This window comes from Camelus ferus, chromosome 11 (assembly GCF_009834535.1).
Source record: "Camelus ferus isolate YT-003-E chromosome 11, BCGSAC_Cfer_1.0, whole genome shotgun sequence".
Classification (NCBI taxonomy): domain Eukaryota; kingdom Metazoa; phylum Chordata; class Mammalia; order Artiodactyla; family Camelidae; genus Camelus; species Camelus ferus.
Window position 1 is genome coordinate 62,603,254 of NC_045706.1, and position 23,105 is coordinate 62,626,358.

General features: G+C 54.7%; 2 protein-coding genes and 1 long non-coding RNA gene across 12 annotated transcripts in view; 1 reads left to right on the plus strand and 2 right to left on the minus strand.

Annotated features, from left to right (window-relative positions):
• The first annotated feature begins 798 nt into the window (after positions 1-798).
• LOC116667242 overlaps positions 799-23,105 on the plus strand; it is a 37,827-nt gene continuing 15,520 nt past the window's right edge. Inside the window, exons 1-2 of one of the 3 annotated variants that reach the window (XR_004324056.1) lie at positions 12,518-15,147; positions 16,441-16,549. This is a non-coding gene — a long non-coding RNA (uncharacterized LOC116667242). Of the gene's footprint in view, positions 4,898-12,517; positions 16,550-23,105 lie in introns of those variants that run through there. The other 2 variants (XR_004324054.1, XR_004324055.1) reach the window with 2 other exon arrangements.
• On the minus strand, positions 5,054-10,373 carry LOC116667238 (ral guanine nucleotide dissociation stimulator-like). 4 transcript variants are annotated; one of them, XM_032491718.1, is made up of 8 exons: positions 9,872-10,373; positions 9,410-9,642; positions 8,899-9,009; positions 8,069-8,262; positions 7,373-7,432; positions 6,229-6,422; positions 5,910-6,027; positions 5,247-5,641 (listed from the first exon to the last, which is right to left on the minus strand). In XM_032491718.1, the coding sequence occupies exons 2-8, from the start codon at positions 9,545-9,547 to the stop codon at positions 5,488-5,490; spliced, it is 969 nt and encodes a 322-aa protein (XP_032347609.1). In that variant the 5' UTR covers positions 9,548-9,642; positions 9,872-10,373; the 3' UTR covers positions 5,247-5,487. The 4 variants fall into 4 exon arrangements, with proteins under 4 accessions (XP_032347606.1, XP_032347609.1, XP_032347608.1 ...); XM_032491715.1 differs by lacking the exons at positions 9,410-9,642; positions 9,872-10,373 and adding an exon at positions 5,054-5,223 and having other exon boundaries at positions 5,548-5,641; positions 8,899-9,359; XM_032491717.1 differs by lacking the exon at positions 9,872-10,373 and having other exon boundaries at positions 9,410-9,852.
• On the minus strand, positions 16,560-21,460 carry LOC116667241 (ral guanine nucleotide dissociation stimulator-like). Of its 5 annotated transcripts, none has more exons than XM_032491727.1 (8): positions 21,042-21,460; positions 20,532-20,642; positions 19,718-19,911; positions 19,022-19,081; positions 17,880-18,718; positions 17,579-17,678; positions 17,217-17,310; positions 16,560-16,892 (listed from the first exon to the last, which is right to left on the minus strand). In XM_032491727.1, the coding sequence occupies exons 1-5, from the start codon at positions 21,177-21,179 to the stop codon at positions 18,520-18,522; spliced, it is 702 nt and encodes a 233-aa protein (XP_032347618.1). In that variant the 5' UTR covers positions 21,180-21,460; the 3' UTR covers positions 16,560-16,892; positions 17,217-17,310; positions 17,579-17,678; positions 17,880-18,519. The 5 variants fall into 5 exon arrangements, with proteins under 5 accessions (XP_032347618.1, XP_032347623.1, XP_032347619.1 ...); XM_032491728.1 differs by having other exon boundaries at positions 16,773-17,310; positions 17,880-18,073; positions 18,621-18,718; XM_032491726.1 differs by having other exon boundaries at positions 16,773-17,310.

Consider the following 23,105-nt stretch of genomic DNA (forward strand, 5'->3'; position numbering starts at 1 on the left):
TTTATAATTTTTGTCAATTTCCCGTGGAGAGCACAATTTTTCAGTGATACATGAACATACACCTATTCATTGGAACAATGCCTTTGGCTGTGAGCTACCACAAGATCTTGTATGTATTTCCCTGTGCTATACAGTATAACGTTGTTCATCTATTCTGCATCTGCCTGTCAGTGTGTGCACATTTCCAACTCCCAGTCTGTCCCGTCCCACGCCCCTCCCCGTTGGCAACCACAAGTTTGTTTTCTATTTGTATGAGTCTGTTTCTGTTTTGTATTTATGTTCTTTTCTGTTTTTCCTTTTTTTTCCTTCAAAACCATCTTTAAAGCAACAGCCTAGGGAAGCCTGCTTCCAAGGGGTCGAAGGCGTGGCCTGGGCCGAGCTCGGAGCTTGGGTCGGGTGGGAGGGGCGGTATGGGCCTGCGGGGAGGGCCAGAAGAGGAGGGGAGAAATCTGCGGAGCAGGGGCAGGGGAAGGGCTGGGCCAGGAGCAGAGAGCCCGGTTGGGGCGGCCTCGGCTGGGCGGGGAGATCTGGGGCGGGGAGAGCCGGGGCCGGGGCGGCCTCAGCCAGGCGGGGGAGAGGTGTGGCGGGGAGAGCCGGGTCAGGGGTCGTTCTCTGCCGCGCCGTCGAGCCGGGGCATGGGGCGGGGGGTGATCTCGGCTGCGGCGGGACAGCCGGGGTGGGGGGCGTCCTCGGCCGGGCGGTGAGAGCTGGGGCGGGGAGAGCCTGGGCGGGGGTCATTCTCGGCCGTGCCGGGAAAGCCGGGGCTTGTGGGGCGAGGGGCGATCTCGGCTGCATCTGCACAGTGTGGTCCATAGGCGGCCTCTGCCGCGCGGGGAGAGCCGGGGCGCGGGGAGAGCCGGGTCTGGGGTCGTTCTCGGCCGCGCCGTCGAGCCGGGGCATGGGGCGGGGGGCGATTTCGGCTGCGGCTGGACAGTCTGGTCCGGAGGCGGCCTCTGCCGCGCGGGGAGAGCAGGGGCGGGGGTCGGTCTCCGCTGCGCAGATCGTGGCGGGTGGGGCCTGCGGGCGGGCTGCTGTGGACAGCGCTGAGCCGCCTGCCGAGGACTGTTGAGAGGCGCGCGACTACTGGAGGCTTGGCCTGAGGTGGCTACTGGGGGCTCGGTGCCTGCCTGGAGGCTGCAGGGAGAAGGCGGGCCTGGGGCTGGGGCTGGGGCTGGCGTCCCTCCAGCTCCGACAAGGGACCCGCGCCCGCGCACTACCAGCTAGTCTTCACCTGCATTGGCTGTGGGACTAGGTACTCCAAGCATATCTCCAAGCTTGCCTATCACCAGGGTGTGGTCATTGTGACCTGTCCTGGCTGCCAGACCCACCACACCACCCTCGACAACCTGGGGTGGTTCTCGGACCTGGATGGGAAGAGGAATATTGAAGAAATCCTGGCAGCCAGAAGGGAGAAGGTATGCCAAGTGACTGGCAAGGGGGTCCAGGAGCTTGTTTTAAGGGCTGCGGGGTCCCCCAAATCCACCAGTGCTGTGTCAGGGGCTGAGGACCAGGATCCCACCCACCCTGGCAAGAAGGAGGCCAGCTGACTCACCTTCTGCCTTCAAGAACGATACTCTGGCCCTGGGCCGCTCTGGATATGCCTATTTTTTTTTTTTTTTTTTTTTTTTTATCAGTAGCTATCAGTTGCAGATGTGGGGCCTGGGGCTCTCCTGCTCTCCCTGGTTCTGGAGTCAGAATGACTCCCGAGAACCCTCTGTGGGCTGCAGCTGGGGCCTTCTGCAGCTACAGGCCATGTCCCAGTGGGAAGGGGCTGGACATGGAGTCTGAGCCCCTCCTGGCTGTGGCTGTGTGGCCTTGGGCAGGTCACTTTGCCCCTGTGAGCCTCTGTCTTCCTGTCTCCAGATGAAAATGCTCAGAGCGCCACCTTGTCAGGAGGACAGGCAGAAAGACAAGACTCAGAAGAGACATGGGGTGGCTCAGTCCGGCCCCCAATGTCAAGGTCCCCATCTTGCTGGTTCTCAGGGATTCCAGGAAAGGATGGCCAGTTAGCCAGTGTACTTCCTGGGTGCAGGATCAGCACCCCCACACCCCTCTGCAGATCTTGTCCCTCTGGCCAGACACAAGGAGGCCCCGCAGATCCTTCTGTGGCACCTGCTGTCCCCTGGACAGCACTGGTGAACAAGTGCCAACCTCAGCCCTGACTTTTGGCCACTGGCCAAGCGGTCAGGAAAGCAGGCCACTCGCTGTCACCACTGACAGGCCAGGCAGCCGTGGTGACAAGGGGAGTGGGTGTGAGGGGTGCTTTCTGATGGGCGGTGGGCCGCGTGCCCCGCGTTTGTCTCGCAGCCTCGTTTGACTGTCTTCTCAGGATGTTCCTGTGTTTATGAGAGCATGTTTATTTCCAGAAGCCTTCTGGGCAGTGTGAGCTTCAGCATTAATCACCAGCCACCATCTCACAGGATCCCGGCAGGATGCGCCCTCCCAGTTGCCGACCCCGTCGGCGCTGGGCCTCAGCATGGTTCTCCAGGCACTGGCAGTCTGTGCTCTGACTCGGTTACCCCCGTCCTTCCCCTTGGCAAACAAGCCTGCATTATTCCAGCCCAGAGCCCCCTGGCCATTTTGTGAAGTCCGTCCTGGAGGCTGAGCCAGCAGCCCCACCACGGCCTGCTCTCATGTGCCACAGAGGCCCCAGGTGACCCGCTGGCCTTGAAATGCCTGAGCTGCAGGGCTGGGTATTGGCATGGCTGCCTTGCTGACCCCAGACGGTTAGGACCAGAATCTGGGGAGGTCCTGGGAGCTGGCTGGACTCTGAGAGTGCAGGGCTGGGCCTTGGAGTGCCACTGAGACCAATCCCACACTCCATGGATGCGGAAACGGAGGAGGCCTGTGGTTTGGACATGAGTGCTAGCCGTTTTTTATTGTGTGTTTTCTGGCACTTTGACTTCTGGGTCCACTGACCCTGGAGGGGCTGCCCCTCCCAGGGCTAGTCAGTTCCTAGAGACAGTAGAAGATGCCAGTGAGCACACCCAGGGCCGGGACAGACAAGTAGGGGCAGCCCCTCCACCCAGAGATGCCGATTCCTCCCACCTGCTAGTCCTGCCTCCCTGTTGCTCCCCATGGAAACCACAGGAGAGGCTCTTGCCACTTTTTCCCCTCCCCTGCCCCCTGACCCGCGAGGGCCCTGCTGATGCCCCTCCAAGGGCAGTGCCCCATCTGCACGGATGCTTCTCAGCCCAGCCAGGGCCCAGTGGTCCAAGTGAGCCACCTTTGTGCGAGGCCAGGCTGCCACTGACTTCATGACTTCAGAAAGACATCTCAGATGTGAAGGGACACATCACAGGAATGTCCATATATTTTTCCTTCTCAGCCATGACTGAGGAGTAAAAGCAAAATAACATTGTGTTCAGATCCAAGAGACTCAGACAGTTTGCCGCTGTCAGGCTGTCACTGAGAGTGAGGACGGGTGGAATGAAGGAAGAAGTGAATGACTCCCAGAAGGAACGAGTGGAGAGTGAGACACGAGGTGGGGAACGGGTGAGTGCAAGTCTGTCTGACAGTCATGACTGTGTAAATCAAGCATCAGGGGTTAGTAAGAACAATGATCATGGCTAATGAGAAGGCAGAAACCTCTGTGGTTCAGTGTTGTGTCCTGGCCATCACCGGCCACCCTACCAGGGCTCAGGAAGGCTGAGCTGAGGCAGAAAGGGCAGAAATGTACCTATATACTAGCCACTCATATCCATCTGTGTAAGAAGAATTGCCCACCATGAACAAGTGGGAAAGATTCCTGGAATGCACGATGGCTTCACCCTAGAAAAATGCATGACTGTACTCCATTCCATTAAGAGTGTGAGGAGAAAAAACAGGAGCATCTCAATGAATGCCGAGAAGGAAATGGATGAATTCACCACCATCTTCTGAATTTCATGGAAACACGACTAATTTAAAGGGTCATATTCAAACAATGTTCTTTTAAAAATAATTCTAGCCCAACTGGCTAATAACAATGTTTAGAAGTATCACACCATTATATATCGCATTATAGCACAGTATCACTTCCCTCTGTTCCTCATGCTGTGCGTCAGGCCTTATAGAACCTCATGAGAGAAATGGCTCAATTTAGTAGGGATGCTCATTGCAAGGAAAACATGCTTCTTTTATGCCATGGATTTTAACATAGATTATTCAAGGGAAACCCCCTCCCCCATTATGACAGTCATGCAGAGCGGTGTTTCTCCATGTGGTGACTGATTCCTAAATTCAGTCCCATCGTGAAACTTCAGGTCCATAGGATCTAATATTCTGACTTTGGATCCCTGAGGGAATCCGAGGTGTCCCCTGAGACCGAGAGTGCAGAGCCACACATTAGGACAGTCAAAGGGGCCAAAATGAGAAAAGAAGTGAGAGCAGCTGCTGAGATGTGACGTGGGAGAGCCCTGGGATCAGGTGGGTCCTGGCTGAGGGGCTCTGTGGGAAGGTCTTCAGGAGTAAAGGGCCTGGCAGGTGAGGAAGGTGCCTATGTATGATGACCTCCTGTCGGGACAGCTCCAGGAGAGCCCCCATTTCAAATACATTCCCGAACCTGTCCTATCTTCCCTCGCAACTGTATTCATTCAGCAATACACGTCCATCTTCTTGGCCAAGTGCTGGGCTGGAGACCTGTAATATACTCAAAACCATGCATAGACTCTGCTCCCACGTGGCTGAGCGTTCGTTATAATACAATCCAAGGAAAGCCGTTGTAGGTAGAGGAGCAGGTAATTGAAATCAAAACCTGTCCCTCTCCCACAGTTCTTATCATCACTGTTCTTTCTTCTGACACTTTAGGATACACAGGATTGTAGCAAAGCGCCCCAGGCGAAAGCAGACTCAGTGCTCTGGGGATAGAAGTCCATGAGGACCCACCTTGGCTGTGCTGAGCAGGAGATCTTCCCCGGTGAGTGACTCCCACTGAGACCTGCTGCCCCACTTTAATTGTCTCCTAGGGATTCAGGGACAACCCCACTGTCCTGTGAGCAGACCTCTTTCTACCCAAATCTACATCACACGCACACAAGGCAACATGAATTAAAATATCTCTACTACATTGCACTGATTGTCAAAGTCTTTTATTTAAATAGATATTTACAAACACAGACGGCTGTAGGGAGAGAGGAAGGGACAGAGGTGGACGCAGATGGGGGCTGGACACAGAATAACACATGTCTGTGTATCCCAAGGGACAACTTCCACTCAGTGGCCAACTTCTGTTTGAGCTTAGACCTGAAACGAGATTGAAGAAAAAAACCAAACCTCTATAGCTTAAAGAAATCCTCACTCTCTAAAACATGTTCTGAGGAGGGCTAAATTGGGAAGGAGCACTTTGGAATGGAACAGTGTTTCTCAGAAGCAGTGACACCCCTCCCTCTGGTGGCCGTATGGGGAATGGCATGTGAGCTGCTGGCTCCATGGATGTCGGACAAACAGGCAACATTCACACAAACACAACATCAGTCTTACTGCTGGACAAAAACCAATCCTCTAAGATCAAAATTTGGGGTTGCCTTCTAAGTCCTTGTCTTGATCATGACATGACCGGCCACTTACCAAGGGTGGGGTCTCAGGGAGTGTTGATGGAGGCCCTGAGCTGGGCCCTGGGTCCACAGCAGACAAGAGAGAGGAGGCCGCTGCCTCACAGGACCTGCAGGGAGAGAGTGGGAACGTGCTGGGGTCACTTGTCCACATCCCCGCCCTGTGTGTCTGGTGCAGAGGAGTGAGTCTATCCAAACAGAGGCATGTAGGGCACTTTGATGTTTATATTAAGAATAAAACACAGACACAACAGGCCGCAAGGAATATGTTATCACCTCTAAGAATCATCCGGAATTGTAAATCACAGACACCTCAAGAACAGTGGGCGTCCCGGCCCTGAAGGCGACGGGAGGCAGCAGAGCCTGACTGATACTTACAGCACGTCCCTCTGCTCTGGCTCTGTGTCTGACTCTGGCTCTGGCGCTGTCGCAGGCAGGAGAGCTGGAGCTGGCTCTCCATGCAGAGGGGTTTCCCCAGCGGGTTCTGGAGCTGGTGCTGTAGCTCCAAGAAGGGAAACTCTTATCAATAGGACTGCTTTCCCACGTGTCTCCCAAAGCCAGGGGAGCCCTCACTGCTACTCAATCAAATCTCACTCCATGATTCCACCCCCAGGGAGTCTTCCCAGACTCTGCTCTGTGTGGTCCAGTGCCTTCCCCCCGCCCACCCAACAGATCCCCCACCCTGCATCCTCCTCACCATCACTGTCTGCCTCTGGGAGCTCCAGTTGCTCCAGCTGTGTCAGGAGGAGGTGGGCCTGCTGCTCCAGGTCTGAGCCAGCCATGCTGAGCTCTATGTAAGTGACAATGGTCTTAAGGCATGGGAATTCTGGAGGCTGGTGGAAATCGTCTGGGAATTGGAGCAGCCAGGTGCCCAGGATGGAGGCCATGGCCCTGGGGTTAGTCAGGGGGACACCAGAGTCAGAGGCTTGGCCTTTCCTACCACGTTGGGCTCCCAGGGTAGCTCTGCGGGGACCTGGGCCTTTTTGCCTTTGGCTCCTGCCCATCCAGAGGCCGGCTCTGCTCCATGTCCCATCTCAGCTGGCAGTGTGGGCAGAGGCGGGCTTGGACACAGAGGACGCGCTGCTACCAGCCTTCTGAAGGGACAGCCCTGGCTCAATGGTGTGACCACCTGTCCACCGCTTCAGGGACACCTGTCACACTGCTATGTCCCTCTCCCTGCCCCTCCCCACTGGATGGCACCTCTGAGAGGACAGGCAGGCTGTGCGCTCTGGGCACTGCCCTCTAAGGGACACGGGAGCTGCTCTATGAGTGCCTGAGCCAGGAGGGAACAGACAGGCTGTGTCGGCCTTCCAGGCTGCCCACGGGCCTGCACACTCCTCAGACTTTAGCTCCTGCACCTGCTGGCTGCAGAATCCTCCAGGGACCCCGCCTGGGTCTCCTTCTGCCCCTGCCACTCAGCATCATCAGGATGGGCTCAGCTGTCCCCTGAGGCTCACTGGGTCCCCTGAGCAGCAGCTGAGTCCCCATCATTGAGGCTCCACTTGATGGTGGGCAGGATGCTCTCCACCCCTTGTGTTCTGTGCCTCCCAAAGTGCATGAGGGCAGGGATGGGATGGATAGGGGATGGTTGTGGGTTTTCTTCAGTTTTGACTCTGTCCTCTGACCTCCCAGATGCCCCTCACAGTGCCACAGTCCCACCCACAGCTCTCTGGGTCTCGTCTCCTCTTTGCCAGGGGAAGCCCTAGGACTTCTGCTCTCAAGCCAGACTCGCAGGATATGTGGGATCCAGGATTCCGCCCACCTCTGCCCAACCAGAGAGCCCAGAGCTTCACACACTGTTTGGGGAAGGAGTCCTTCCCGCTTCAATCCAAGAGACTCACTGTTTCAGCTGGTGCAGGGGTCCCCCGTCCTCCTCAGTAAAAGGGAGGATGCATCCGTATCTAGAGGAGAGCAGGAAGGCATCACATGGACTGTCCCGAGCACACGAGCTGGATGTGCTGTCTAGTGTGACAGTGTGACACCCGAGAGAATGGAAGCCCTGGAGGGCAGGGCTGATGTCTGCTCGATGCATTAAATGATGGTTGTTCCTAGAAAAGCCCCTGTCCCTGGGGGCCCTTCCTATACATTGGGGGAATGAGTGAGTGAGCCCACCCGGCCCCACAGCGCACATCTGAGTGGGCCTGGGACCCCACTTGTCCCTCCCAGGGATCCCTGCTCTCACTCTCCCAGGACAGGGACAGCTAATGGCGTCACAGATCCCCTTTGAAATGGGAAAACAGTTCCACCCAAGGCCAAAGTCCCAGTGACACAGGAGGCAGACGCTAGCTCTTGGGCAGGAGGACAACGACAAATTCGCACAACCACAGCCCTGCCAGCTGCCCTTTCCGTGAGCCAGGTCCCCGGAGAGCACCTTCCATGAAGGTCTCCCTCTGTTCCTACCCTCCTAGGGCCTGATCCTCTCTTGACCCCAGTGTGCAGAGGGGAAACTGAGGCTTAAAGAGGTAGAGGAACAATGCCTCATGGCACTGCTGGTAGGTGGCCAGGTCCCCAATGTCCCATGAAGACAGAGTGCTCACCTTCGGAACAGATGGTCCAGCACCTGCTGGGCGGTGGCAAATGTTCGATAACTGCCCAGAAATGTGTTCACATAGGAGGGGTGGCCGCCCAGGACGGCAGGCACCAGCTTTGCCACCAGCTTCTCCAGCCTGTGTCGCTGGAGGCTCCACGCCCTGTAGGCCTCATCCCTGCTCCCTGATGGTCCAGCTCCCCCCTGGGGTGGAAAGAGGAGAGACGTGAGTCAGAGGCAGCACCGGGGACCCCCAGGCACTTGGGGCTGGAGGTTAGACCGAATCCTCAAGCCTCAAGCTCTTGTGCCTGAGGTGGAACAGGGGAGCCCTGAGCAGATCCAAGATTCTCAGCACCACCAGTACCAGGGGCGAAGGGCGATGGTGAAATGCATCAGTGTCTCAGATCCCTGTGTCAGCACCGCAGTGCCGGCCCCTCCCTGCACGCACCACTTCATCCCCGTGCCTGCGGGTCACAACATCCCATTCTAGGGATGAGAACACAGCGGCTGAGCCTGGGGTGGGAGGGCTCAGGATCTTCAGGTTAATGTGGACACGTTGGGATGGAGAAGAAACAGGACAACATGAAGAAAAATGCAGAAACACCCGTGACTTTACATATACTGAAGTTCTGTCCGAGTCTCTTTCTGAGATTCGGACTCATATTTGGGCACTGACTTTGCATCTGGCCAAGGCAGGGCCTGGGTTGTGACGGCAGATGGTGGAGACGGGGCATCAGAACCCTTTGCCAGCAGCTCCCTTAAGAGGCAGCCCAGGGGAGAAGCGGGGCAGCAGTGGGGCCCGGGGCTTCCTGGGTGTGGAGTCTCCTCGCTCGCACTCACCCTCAGCGCGTCCTGGGCTCTGCTGCTGTCGTGGGGCACCTGCGCCTCCTGCAGGGAGGTGGAGCGGGGATCTCCATGGACCAGGTCCTGTCCCGTCCCGTGTGTTGAGTCCTGTAAATACAGTGCCCAGAGGCCAGGCAGGAGCCTCAGAGCCCTGTCTGGTTCTCCGACCCATAAGTCATCTCCAGTCGTGACACACATCCACCACTGTCTGCACAGACCTCCTTCAGGGGCAGAAAAGCTGACAAAGTGGGAGCCTTGTATTCCCATTGACACAGAGAAGATGCCCCTCAGGAGTCCTCTTTCCCCCTTCTCAGCCCTGTCCTTGGGTGCGGCCATGACAGGACCACCAGGTTACCAAGTGTTCAACAAGCCATTCCTGCCCAGAGGGGACACCTCCTCTCAAGTCCCTCTTCAGCGACATGGAGATGAGGGAAAGTGGGCCTGCCCAGGGAGGGCCCCCAACGGAGGCCGGTCCCAGACTGGCCTTCTCCAGGCCACCCTGCGTTACCTTAGGTGACCTCCTCAAAATAGGCCACAGGCGCCTGGGTGGAGGGTTCCACAGACGCCTACAGCCACCGAAGAACCTCGCAGTCCAGGGCTTCCTGGCGGAGAAGCCCCGGGAGACCGGGAAACAAGAGGAGAACATCCTGTGTCTTCAACTGTCTCCAGCCAAGTGCACTGGCTCTGGAGCTGTCGTTAGAATGTGGGTGCCTGGTAACCAGGTTCCATTTCGGTTGGGGACTGTGAAGGATGTGATGTCACTTCCTGGGGTCCACTTCCTGGAACCCCCTCCTCAGACAACACCTCCACACACTGCCCTCTGGGCCGCTTGCCTGCTCACGCCCTCCTCCACGCAAACCCGCATCTTGCACAGTTATAGCAGCCCCGCCGTCTCTAGAGCTGCCGGGGAGGGTCTGCATGCAGCTTTGAGGAGACGCCCTGGCTTCCAGACTCCACTCCTCATTCTTACCTGTTCTCCATCCTGGGGAAGTCCTGGTGTGTGTCCAGGCCGGTGTGTCTCCCCAGCTGCACAGTGGGAATGATTCTAGCAAGTACTTCTAGGGACGTCCTCAGGTGCAAGTGGAATAAGGCCTAAAAAAGTGGAGAGTGATGTCACCTGGAGGTGTTGCCTGCGACCCAAGTTATCTTCCTCTGACTTCCTCCTCCACGGCTGTTCCTCTTATGATGTGACGTGATAATTCTTATTCAATGTCATTTTACACGGGTGTCTTTTTGTGTGTGTGTCTTTGTGTGTGTGTGTGTGTGTGTGTGTGTGTGTGTGTGTGTGTGTAAACCAGTGGTCACACTCTGTGTCGCCCAGTAGGAAACTGTCCCCACACAGGAGAAATGGGCAAGAGCATCCTGAGGTCTGAGGGTTTCAGTTTTCTAAAGCAAACCGAATGAGAAAGTCTGAGGCCCTTGCTGGAAGTTTAGAGCTCATGAGTCAAGGCCATGCAGGTAGCAGGGCTGGAACTGGGATTATAGACAGCCTGTGTCCACTGTGCACACTCAGTAGCACAGTCCTGGGAGCAGGAAAACTGTCCACTTCTCTGATTACACAGTCTGGCACGCTGAACTTCTCCAGCTGGATATGCAGTGACCCAGGGACAGATGGGCAGATGGTGGCTGACATCACTAGAGTGGCGTGACCATCTCGTTGGCTGCTTCCTTGCCTTCATGGAGGTTCCGTCCAGGTAGGAGGAAGGCCAGCGAGTAAACTGAATGACAAGGAAGGATGTAATCAGGAAGTAATAAGTGCTCTGATGGAATACACTGGGGACGTGAGAGAGAGCAAGGCCACGGGCAGCATGGCATGGAGCAAATGACAGTAGGGACCTCATGACCAGGGGGCCCATGATTCTCAACTCGGCATCAGAGATAGCAAGGTGAGGCCGAGAGAGGGTGCCCACCCACAGGGAGCTGGCCTCTACCTCTAGCTCCGTGTGGCGCTCTGGCCTAGCTGCTTACCAAGGTCACTGCCTCCTGTTCGTGGGCACAGATGCAGCTGGACTCCATTTCCCGGCCTCCCTCGCAGTCGGGCTTGGTCAGGTGTTGAGGTCTAACGGTGGCATGTGAACTTCAGCGCAGCCCATAAAGATCTCCCATACGTACTCCTTCACGTCCTTGAGAGCTGAGAAGCCATATGTCGAAGATGATCGATTCAGCGGATAAATAGAACCTGGAACCCGAACTCTGGCTAGGAGAAAAGCTACCCACCAAGGAAGATAAACCCATTTTGGACGTTACGCAAGTGAAGAAAAGCCCGGGATTGTATTAAGCCACTGAGATATTGCGGTTTACATGTTCAGGCAGCTCACATGACACTGATTCACAGAAGCTACTGTGTCATTGCCACGGCTGCTCATTTGGCCCTTTCTCAGCCTTATCATATTACCACTTACCTTTTTACTTTCAGGTCACTTTTCCTTCCTATAGGTCCCACTCCCTCAAGTGGGATGGCAACGGGGCAGTCAGAGGTTTGCCCTTGTAAGGTGAGTGTTTTCTGTGTTCTCTGCTCCTTAAAGTGGATTCTGCCTTCACTGCTGTAGCATGTCAATGGATGCTCTTAGGGCCCTTGAAGCCATTTGTACTTTTAGGTGGAGGAATGCTTAATGCTCTGTCTTTCAGTTTGCTTAGACGACATGCTTTCTAGACTACCACGAATGCAGTCCTTATCTCAGTCCTTCCCCAAATTGTGATCATGTCTGAACTAGCGGGGCCCGGGTGAGTATGACAGAACTGCTCATACGCTGCTGTAGCTGCTCATTTCCATGTCCGACTGTACGCTTTTTCAGGACAGGGAAGATTTCTTGGGCACCAGGCACAGTATCAGGCGCATAGGAGGCGTTCAACGAATGCTCGCTGAAGGAACAAATAGGGTCACTCCACGTCGTCAAACACACCGGGATGCTATGGAAATAATCCGCAGCTTTTATTTCCCCCTCCACTTTTTGGTATTTTATTTCAAAAGGTTGATTTATATAGACAGGTATTTGGGCAATTAATGAATCTTTCTTTATAATTTTGTCAATTTCCCGTGGAGAGCACAATTTTTCAGTGATACATGAACATACACCTATTCATTGGAACAATGTCTTTGGCTGTGAGCTACCACAAGATCTTGTATGTATTTCCCTGTGCTATACAGTATAACGTTGTTCATCTATTCTGCATCTGCCTGTCAGTGTGTGCACATTTCCAACTCCCAGTCTGTCCCGTCCCACGCCCCTCCCCGTTGGCAACCACAAGTTTGTTTTCTATTTGTATGAGTGTGTTTCTGTTTTGTATTTATGTTCTTTTCTGTTTTTCCTTTTTTTTCCTTCAAAACCATCTTTAAAGCAACAGCCTAGGGAAGCCTGCTTCCAAGGGGTCGAAGGCGTGGCCTGGGTCAAGCTCAGAGCTTGGGTCGGGTGGGAGGGGCGGTATGGGCTGTGCGGGGAGGGCCAGAAGAGGAGGGGAGAAATCTGCGGAGTAGGGGCAGGGGAAGGGCTGGGCCAGGAGCAGAGAGACCGGTTGGGGCGGTCATTGCTGTGCGGGGTGATCTGGGGCGGGGAGAGCGGGCGGGGCGGCCTCAGCATGGCGGGGAGAGGCTGGGGCGGGGAGAGCCGGGTCGGGGGTCGTTCTCTGCCGCGCCGTCGAGCCGGGGCATGGGGCGGGGGGCGATTTCGGCTGCGGCTGGACAGTCTGGTCCGGAGGCGGCCTCTGCCGCGCGGGGAGAGCAGGGGCGGGGGTCGGTCTCCGCTGCGCAGATCGTGGCGGGTGGGGCCTGCGGGCGGGCTGCTGTGGACAGCGCTGAGCCGCCTGCTGAGACTGTTGAGAGGCGCGCGACTACTGGAGGCTTGGCCTGAGGTGGCTACTGGGGGCTCGGTGCCTGCCTGGAGGCTGCAGGGAGAAGGCGGGCCTGGGGCTGGGGCTGGGGCTGGCGTCCCTCCAGCTCCGACAAGGGACCCGCGCCCGCGCACTACCAGCTAGTCTTCACCTGCATTGGCTGTGGGACTAGGTACTCCAAGCATATCTCCAAGCTTGCCTATCACCAGGGTGTGGTCATTGTGACCTGTCCTGGCTGCCAGACCCACCACACCACCCTCGACAACCTGGGGTGGTTCTCGGACCTGGATGGGAAGAGGAATATTGAAGAAATCCTGGCAGCCAGAAGGGAGAAGGTATGCCAAGTGACTGGCAAGGGGGTCCAGGAGCTTGTTTTAAGGGCTGCGGGGTCCCCCAAATCCACCAGTGCTGTGTCAGGGGCTGAGGACCAGGATCCCACCCACCCTGGCAAGAAGGAGGCCAGCTGACTCACCTTCTGCCTTCAAGAACGATACTCTGGCCCTGGGCCGCTCTGGATATGCCTATTTTTTTTTTTTTTTTTTTTTTTTTTTTATCAGTAGCTATCAGTTGCAGATGTGGGGCCTGGGGCTCTCCTGCTCTCCCTGGTTCTGGAGTCAGAATGACTCCCGAGAACCCTCTGTGGGCTGCAGCTGGGGCCTTCTGCAGCTACAGGCCATGTCCCAGTGGGAAGGGGCTGGACATGGAGTCTGAGCCCCTCCTGGCTGTGGCTGTGTGGCCTTGGGCAGGTCACTTTGCCCCTGTGAGCCTCTGTCTTCCTGTCTCCAGATGAAAATGCTCAGAGCGCCACCTTGTCAGGAGGACAGGCAGAAAGACAAGACTCAGAAGAGACATGGGGTGGCTCAGTCCGGCCCCCAATGTCAAGGTCCCCATCTTGCTGGTTCTCAGGGATTCCAGGAAAGGATGGCCAGTTAGCCAGTGTACTTCCTGGGTGCAGGATCAGCACCCCCACACCCCTCTGCAGATCTTGTCCCTCTGGCCAGACACAAGGAGGCCCCGCAGATCCTTCTGTGGCACCTGCTGTCCCCTGGACAGCACTGGTGAACAAGTGCCAACCTCAGCCCTGACTTTTGGCCACTGGCCAAGCGGTCAGGAAAGCAGGCCACTCGCTGTCACCACTGACAGGCCAGGCAGCCGTGGTGACAAGGGGAGTGGGTGTGAGGGGTGCTTTCTGATGGGCGGTGGGCCGCGTGCCCCGCGTTTGTCTCGCAGCCTCGTTTGACTGTCTTCTCAGGATGTTCCTGTGTTTATGAGAGCATGTTTATTTCCAGAAGCCTTCTGGGCAGTGTGAGCTTCAGCATTAATCACCAGCCACCATCTCACAGGATCCCGGCAGGATGCGCCCTCCCAGTTGCCGACCCCGTCGGCGCTGGGCCTCAGCATGGTTCTCCAGGCACTGGCAGTCTGTGCTCTGACTCGGTTACCCCCGTCCTTCCCCTTGGCAAACAAGCCTGCATTATTCCAGCCCAGAGCCCCCTGGCCATTTTGTGAAGTCCGTCCTGGAGGCTGAGCCAGCAGCCCCACCACGGCCTGCTCTCATGTGCCACAGAGGCCCCAGGTGACCCGCTGGCCTTGAAATGCCTGAGCTGCAGGGCTGGGTATTGGCATGGCTGCCTTGCTGACCCCAGACGGTTAGGACCAGAATCTGGGGAGGTCCTGGGAGCTGGCTGGACTCTGAGAGTGCAGGGCTGGGCCTTGGAGTGCCACTGAGACCAATCCCACACTCCATGGATGCGGAAACGGAGGAGGCCTGTGGTTTGGACATGAGTGCTAGCCGTTTTTTATTGTGTGTTTTCTGGCACTTTGACTTCTGGGTCCACTGACCCTGGAGGGGCTGCCCCTCCCAGGGCTAGTCAGTTCCTAGAGACAGTAGAAGATGCCAGTGAGCACACCCAGGGCCGGGACAGACAAGTAGGGGCAGCCCCTCCACCCAGAGATGCCGATTCCTCCCACCTGCTAGTCCTGCCTCCCTGTTGCTCCCCATGGAAACCACAGGAGAGGCTCTTGCCACTTTTTCCCCTCCCCTGCCCCCTGACCCGCGAGGGCCCTGCTGATGCCCCTCCAAGGGCAGTGCCCCATCTGCACGGATGCTTCTCAGCCCAGCCAGGGCCCAGTGGTCCAAGTGAGCCACCTTTGTGCGAGGCCAGGCTGCCACTGACTTCATGACTTCAGAAAGACATCTCAGATGTGAAGGGACACATCACAGGAATGTCCATATATTTTTCCTTCTCAGCCATGACTGAGGAGTAAAAGCAAAATAACATTGTGTTCAGATCCAAGAGACTCAGACAGTTTGCCGCTGTCAGGCTGTCACTGAGAGTGAGGACGGGTGGAATGAAGGAAGAAGTGAATGACTCCCAGAAGGAACGAGTGGAGAGTGAGACACGAGGTGGGGAACGGGTGAGTGCAAGTCTGTCTGACAGTCATGACTGTGTAAATCAAGCATCAGGGGTTAGTAAGAACAATGATCATGGCTAATGAGAAGGCAGAAACCTCTGTGGTTCAGTGTTGTGTCCTGGCCATCACCGGCCACCCTACCAGGGCTCAGGAAGGCTGAGCTGAGGCAGAAAGGGCAGAAATGTACCTATATACTAGCCACTCATATCCATCTGTGTAAGAAGAATTGCCCACCATGAACAAGTGGGAAAGATTCCTGGAATGCACGATGGCTTCACCCTAGAAAAATGCATGACTGTACTCCATTCCATTAAGAGTGTGAGGAGAAAAAACAGGAGCATCTCAATGAATGCCGAGAAGGAAATGGATGAATTCACCACCATCTTCTGAATTTCATGGAAACACGACTAATTTAAAGGGTCATATTCAAACAATGTTCTTTTAAAAATAATTCTAGCCCAACTGGCTAATAACAATGTTTAGAAGTATCACACCATTATATATCGCATTATAGCACAGTATCACTTCCCTCTGTTCCTCATGCTGTGCGTCAGGCCTTATAGAACCTCATGAGAGAAATGGCTCAATTTAGTAGGGATGCTCATTGCAAGGAAAACATGCTTCTTTTATGCCATGGATTTTAACATAGATTGTTCAAGGGAAACCCCCTCCCCCATTATGACAGTCATGCAGAGCGGTGTTTCTCCATGTGGTGACTGATTCCTAAATTCAGTCCCATCGTGAAACTTCAGGTCCATAGGATCTAATATTCTGACTTTGGATCCCTGAGGGAATCCGAGGTGTCCCCTGAGACCGAGAGTGCAGAGCCACACATTAGGACAGTCAAAGGGGCCAAAATGAGAAAAGAAGTGAGAGCAGCTGCTGAGATGTGACGTGGGAGAGCCCTGGGATCAGGTGGGTCCTGGCTGAGGGGCTCTGTGGGAAGGTCTTCAGGAGTAAAGGGCCTGGCAGGTGAGGAAGGTGCCTATGTATGATGACCTCCTGTCGGGACAGCTCCAGGAGAGCCCCCATTTCAAATACATTCCCGAACCTGTCCTATCTTCCCTCGCAACTGTATTCATTCAGCAATACACGTCCATCTTCTTGGCCAAGTGCTGGGCTGGAGACCTGTAATATACTCAAAACCATGCATAGACTCTGCTCCCACGTGGCTGAGCGTTCGTTATAATACAATCCAAGGAAAGCCGTTGTAGGTAGAGGAGCAGGTAATTGAAATCAAAACCTGTCCCTCTCCCACAGTTCTTATCATCACTGTTCTTTCTTCTGACACTTTAGGATACACAGGATTGTAGCAAAGCGCCCCAGGCGAAAGCAGACTCAGTGCTCTGGGGATAGAAGTCCATGAGGACCCACCTTGGCTGTGCTGAGCAGGAGATCTTCACCGGTGAGTGACTCCCACTGAGACCTGCTGCCCCACTTTAATTGTCTCCTAGGGATTCAGGGACAACCCCACTGTCCTGTGAGCAGACCTCTTTCTACCCAAATCTACATCACACGCACACAAGGCAACATGAATTAAAATATCTCTACTACATTGCACTGATTGTCAAAGTCTTTTATTTAAATAGATATTTACAAACACAGACGGCTGTAGGGAGAGAGGAAGGGACAGAGGTGGACACAGATGGGGGCTGGACACAGAATAACACATGTCTGTGTATCCCAAGGGACAACGTCCACTCAGTGTCCAAATTCTGTTTGTGAATTAGAGTGTATTGAGCTTAGACCTGAAACGAGATTGAAGAAAAAAACCAAACCTCTATAGCTTAAAGAAATCCTCACTCTCTAAAACATGTTCTGAGGAGGGCTAAATTGGGAAGGAGCACTTTGGAATGGAACAGTGTTTCTCAGAAGCAGTGACACCCCTCCCTCTGGTGGCCGTATGGGGAATGGCATGTGAGCTGCTGGCTCCATGGATGTCGGACAAACAGGCAACATTCACACAAACACAACATCAGTCTTACTGCTGGACAAAAACCAATCCTCTAAGATCAAAATTTGGGGTTGCCTTCTAAGTCCTTGTCTTGATCATGACATGACCGGCCACTTACCAAGGGTGGGGTCTCAGGGAGTGTTGATGGAGGCCCTGAGCTGGGCCCTGGGTCCACAGCAGACAAGGGAGCAGAGGCCGCTGCCACACAGGACCTTCAGGGAGAGAGTGGGAACGTGCTGGGGTCACTTGTCCACATCCCCGCCCTGTGTGTCTGGTGCAGAGGAGTGAGTCTATCCAAACAGAGACATGTAGGGCACTTTGATGTTTATATTAAGAATAAAACACAGACACAACAGGCCGCAAGGAATATGTTATCACCTCTAAGAATAATCCGGAATTGTAAATCACAGACACCTCAAGAACTGTGGGCGTCCAGGCCCTGAATGTGATGGGTGGCTGCAGAGTCGCACTGATACTTACAGTGCGTCCCTGTGTTCTGGCTCTGGTGTTGTTGCAGGCAGGAGAGCTGGAGCTGGCTCTCCATGCAGAGGGGTTTCCCCAGCGGGTTCTGGAGCTGGTGCTGTAGCTCCAAGAAGGGAAACTCTTATCAATAGGACTGCTTTCCCACGTGTCTCCCAAAGCCAGGGGAGCCCTCACTGCTACTCAATCAAATCTCACTCCATGATTCCACCCCCAGGGAGTCTTCCCAGACTCTGCTCTGTGTGGTCCAGTGCCTTCCCCCCGCCCACCCAACAGATCCCTCACCCTGCATCCTCCTCACCATCACTGTCTGCCTCTGGGAGCTCCAGTTGCTCCAGCTGTGTCAGGAGGAGGTGGGCCTGCTGCTCCAGGTCTGAGCCAGCCATGCTGAGCTCTATGTAAGTGACAATGGTCTTAAGGCATGGGAATTCTGGATGGTGGTGGAAATCATCTGGGTACTGGAACAGCCAGGTGCTCAGGATGGAGGCCATGGCCCTGGGGGTAGTCAGGGGGACTCCAGAGTCAGAGGCTTCGCCTTTCTTATATGTTGGGCTACCAGGGTTGACCTGTGGAGACCTGGGCCTTTTTGCCTTTGGCTCCTGCCCATCCAGAGGCCGGCTCTGCTCCATGTCCCATCTCAGCTGGCAGTGTGGGCAGAAGCAGGTTTGGACACAGTGGAGGCACTGCTACCAGCCTTCTGAACAGACAGCCCTGGCTAAATGTTGTGAGCACCTCTCCACCTCTTCAGGGACACCTGTCACACTGCTATGTCCCTCTCCCTGCCTCTCCCCACTGGATGGCACCTCTGAGAGGACAGGCAGGCTGTGCGCTCTGGGCACTGCCCTCTAAGGGACACGGGAGCTGCTCTATGAGTGCTTGAGCCAGGAGGGAACACACAGGCTATGTCGGCCTTCCAGGCTTCCCACGGGCCTCCTCACTCCTCAGACTTTAGCCCCTGCACCTGCTGGCTGCAGAATCCTCCAGGGACCCTGCCTGGGTCTCCTTCTGCCCCTGCCACTCAGCATCATCAGGATGTGCTCACCTGTCCCCTGAGGCTCACTGGGTCCCCTGAGCAGCAGCTGAGTCCCCACCATGAGGCTCCAGTAGATGGTGGGCAGGATGCTTTCCACCCGTTGTGTTCTGTGTCTCCCAAAGGGCGTGTGGGCAGAGATGGGATGGATAGGGGATGGTTGTGGGTTTTCTTCAGTTTTGACTCTGTCCTCTGACCTCCCAGATGCCCCTCACAGCGCCACAGTCCCACCCACAGCTCTCTGGGTCTCGTCTCCTCTTTGCCAGGGGAAGCCCTAGGACTTCTGCTCTCAAGCCAGACTCGCAGGATATGTGGGATCCTGGATTCCGCCCACCTTGGACCAGCCAGAGAGCCCAGAGCTTCACACACTGTTTGGGAAAGTAGTCCTTCCCGCTTCAATCCAAGAGACTCACTGTTTCAGCTCGTGCAGGGGTCCCCCGTCCTCTTCTATAACAGGGAGGATGCATCCGTATCTACAGGAGAGCAGGAAGGTGTCACATGTACTGTCCCGAGCACACGAGCTGGATGTGCTGTCTAGTGTGACAGTGTGACACCCGAGAGAATGGAAGCCCTGGAGGGCAGGGCTGATGTCTGCTCGATGCATTAAATGATGGTTGTTCCTAGAAGAGCCCCTGTCCCTGGGGGCCCTTCCTATACATTGGGGGAATGAGTGAGTGAGCCCACCCGGCCCCACAGCGCACATCTGAGTGGGCCTGGGACCCCACTTGTCCCTCCCAGGGATCCCTGCTCTCACTCTCCCAGGACAGGGACAGCTAATGGCATCACAGATCCCCTTTGAAATGGGAAAACAGTTCCACCCAAGGCCAAAGTCCCAGTGACACAGGAGGCAGACGCTAGCTCTTGGGCAGGAGGACAACGACAAATTCGCACAACCACAGCCCTGCCAGCTGCCCTTTCCGTGAGCCAGGTCCCCGGAGAGCACCTTCCATGAAGGTCTCCCTCTGTTCCTACCCTCCTAGGGCCTGATCCTCTCTTGACCCCAGTGTGCAGAGGGGAAACTGAGGCTTAGAGAGTTAGAGGAACAATGCCTGATGGCACTGCTGGTAGGTGGCCAGGTCCCCAATGTCCCAAGAAGACAGAGTGCTCACCTTCGGAACAGATGGTCCAGCACCTGCTGGGCGGTGGCAAATGTTCGATAACTGCCCAGAAATGTGTTCACATAGGAGGGGTGGCCGCCCAGGACGGCAGGCACCAGCTTTGCCACCAGCTTCTCCAGCCTGTGTCGCTGGAGGCTCCACGCCCTGTAGGCCTCATCCCTGCTCCCTGATGGTCCAGCTCCCCCCTGGGTTGGAAAGAGGAATGACGTGAATCAGAGGCAGCACCGGGGACCCCCAGGCACTTGGGGCTGGAGGTTAGACCGAATCCTCAAGCCTCAAGCTCTTGTGCCTGAGGTGGAACAGGGGAGCCCTGAGCAGATCCAAGATACTCGGCATCACCAGTACCAGGGGAGATGGGTGATGATGAAATGCGTCAGTGTCTCAGATCCCTGTGTCAGCACCGCAGTGCCGGCCCCTCCCTGCATGCACCACTTTATCCTTGTGCCTGCTGTCACACATCCCATTCTAGGGATGAGAAACCAGCGGCTGAGCCTGGGGTGGGAGGGCTCAGGATCTTCAGGTTAATGTGGACACGTCGGGATGGAGAAGAATCAGGGCAACGTGTAGAAAATTCGGAAATACCCTTGACTTTACATAGACTGAAGTTCTGTCCAAGTCTCTTTCTGAGTTTCACACTCATATTTGGTCACTGACTTTGCATCTGCCCAAGTCAGGTCCTGGGCTGTGAGGGCAGGTGGGGGAGATGGGGCATTAGATTCCTTTGCCAGCAGGTCTCTAAGAGGCACCCTTGGGCAGCAGGGGGCCTGGGGCTTCCTGGGTATGGAGTCTCCTCGCTCGCACTCACCCTGAGCACGTCCTGGGCTCTGCTGCTGTCGTGGGGCACCTGTGCCTCCTGCAGGGAGGTGGAGCGGGGATCTCCATGGACCAGGTCCTGTCCCGTCCCGTGTGTTGAGTCCTGTAAATACAGGGCCCAGAGGCCTGGCAGGAGCCTCAGAGCCCTGTCTGGTTCTCCGACCCATAAGTCATCTCCAGTCCTGACACACATTCACCGCTGTCTGCACAGACCTCCTTCAGGGGCAGAAAAGCTGACAAATTGGGGGCTTTGTATTCCCTTTGACACAGGGAAGATGCCCCTAAGGACACTTATTTCCCCCTTATCAGCCCTGTCCTTGCGTGCGGCCATGAAAGGACCACAAGTTTACCAAGCATTCAATAAGCCATTCCTTCCCAGCGGGGACACCTCCCCTTAAGTCCCCGTTCTCCGACATCGAGATGAGGGAAGTGGGTCTGTCCAGGGAGGGACACTTATGGAGACCAGTCCCAGACTGGCCTTCTCCAGGCCACCCTGCGTTACCTTAGGTGACCTCCTCAAAATAGGCCACAGGCGCCTGGGTGGAGGGTTCCACAGACGCCTACAGCCACCGAAGAACCTCGCAGTCCAGGGCTTCCTGGCGGAGAAGCCCCGGGAGACCGGGAAACAAGAGGAGAACATCCTGTGTCTTCAACTGTCTCCAGCCAAGTGCACTGGCTCTGGGGCCATCACTTGAATGTGGGTGCCTGGTAACCAGGTTCCATTTCGGTTGGGGTCTGTTAAGGATGTGATGTGACTTCCTGCGGTCCACTTCCTGGAACCCCTTCCTCAGACAACACCTGAACACACAGCCCTCTGGATTGCTGCCTGCTCACCGCCTTCACCATGCAAACCCAACTCTTCCACAGTTACAGCAGCCCCGCCATCCCTATTGCTGCTGAGAGGGTCTGCATGCAGCTGTGAGGAGATGCCCTGGCTTCCAGACTGCACTCCTCATTCTTACCTATTCTCCATCCTGGGGAAGCCCTAGTGTGTGTCCAGGCCGGTGTGTCTCCCCAGCTGCACAGTGGGAATGATTCTACCAAGTACTTCTAGGGATGTCCTCAGGTGCAAGTGGAATAAGGCCTAAGAAATTGGAGAGTGATGTCACCTGTAGGTGTTGCCTGTGACCCAAGTTATCTTCCTCTGACTTCCTCCTCCATGTCTGTTCCTCTTATGATCCCCCCATCATCCTTATTCAATGTACAGATGTACAGTGGTTCACGTGTGTGTATGTGTGTGTCTTTGTGATTGTGTCTTTGTGCATGTGTGTGTGATAATGCCAGTTCGCACACTCTGTGTGGCCAGCAGAAAACTTCCCCCACACAGGAGGGATGGACAAGAGCATCCTGAGGTCTGAGGGTTTCTAATTTCCAGAGCAAACTCGAGAGGGGCTGAGGCCCTGGTTAGGAGGTCAGAGTTCATGACTCAAGGCCTTCAGGTAGCAGGGCTGGAGCTGAGATCACACAGTTTCTGGCTTCACTGTCCACACTCAGTGCCACTGTGCTGGAGGCAGGAGACTGTCCCTTTTAGCCTGTCTGGCTCAATTTCTCTGGCTGTACCCATAGTGGCCCAGGGACTGACAGTCAGATGATGGCTGCCATCACCATTGGGCTTGTCAATGTTATTTGCTACTTCCTTCCTGTTCCTACTCTTAAATGACTCTCCCCAAGTCTCAGGCTTGCTGTCAGGTTTTATCCAGTTCCAAGTGCAGTATAAATAGCGTCTGGGTCATCATGAACAGAGTATTTTTCATCATCCGTGTACCGCCGCTTGCTTGAAACCCCCTGGGAAGCAGTTTTTCCCAGTGGTTTCATTATAAAGTCATATTCATTTTCTCATTTGTTTAGATTCCTCATATTATTTATATCACATATAATTTGTCTTTGTCTGACTTACTTCACATAATATGATAATTTCTAGGTTTCCCAGACATACTCCTTAATGTTTACAGCAGCTGTATTTACAACAGCCAAGATGTGGAAGCAAAGTACATGTCCATTGACAGATGAATGGATAAGGAAGATGTGGCCTATACACACCATGGATTACTAGTCAGCCATAAAAAATTAATGAAATAATATTATTTCCAGGTAAATGGAATGCATGCAGAGATTATCATACTTAGTGAAGTAATTCAGAGTAAGATAAATTTATATCTTACATGTGGAAACAAACAAACAAATAAGTGATACAAATGACCTTATTTACAAAACAGAAACAGACTCACAGACATAGAAAACAATCTGTGGTTACCAGGGGGGAAAGTGGTGGTGGGAAGGGATAAAGTAGGAGTGTGGGATTACACGTATACAATAGTATGTACAAAATTGATAAACAACAAAGACCTACTGTGTAACACTGGGAAATATATCCAGTAACTTGTAATAACTTACAATGGAATAGAATATGAGAAAGAATATATATACATGTATAACTGAAGCAGTATGTTGTACACCAGGAACTTATACAACATTGTAAATCAAATCTACTTCCATGAAAAAATAAAGTGTATCAGAACTGATCTAATCTCATAAGCGTTCAAGGTTTAAGTGGCCCCAAGCTGCC

Bases quoted from the DNA above. Each gene is read 5' to 3' on its own strand.
- LOC116667241 (XM_032491727.1), bottom strand. From the start codon at position 21,179: ATGTTCTCCTCTTGTTTCCCGGTCTCCCGGGGCTTCTCCGCCAGGAAG. The intron at 20,643-21,041 runs GTAACGCAGGGT...CTGTATTTACAG, and splicing joins TTTTGAGGAGGTCACCTAAG to GACTCAACACACGGGACGGG. The intron at 18,719-19,021 runs GTGAGTCTCTTG...TGGGAGACACAG, and splicing joins CCCCTGCACGAGCTGAAACA to AACACAACGGGTGGAAAGCA.
- LOC116667238 (XM_032491714.1), bottom strand. From the start codon at position 9,237: ATGGCCGCACCCAAGGACAGGGCTGAGAAGGGGGAAAGAGGACTCCTG. The intron at 6,423-7,372 runs GTGAGTCTCTTG...GACTAACCCCAG, and splicing joins CCCCTGCACCAGCTGAAACA to GGCCATGGCCTCCATCCTGG. The intron at 6,028-6,228 runs GTGAGGAGGATG...TTGGAGCTACAG, and splicing joins CCCAGAGGCAGACAGTGATG to CACCAGCTCCAGAACCCGCT.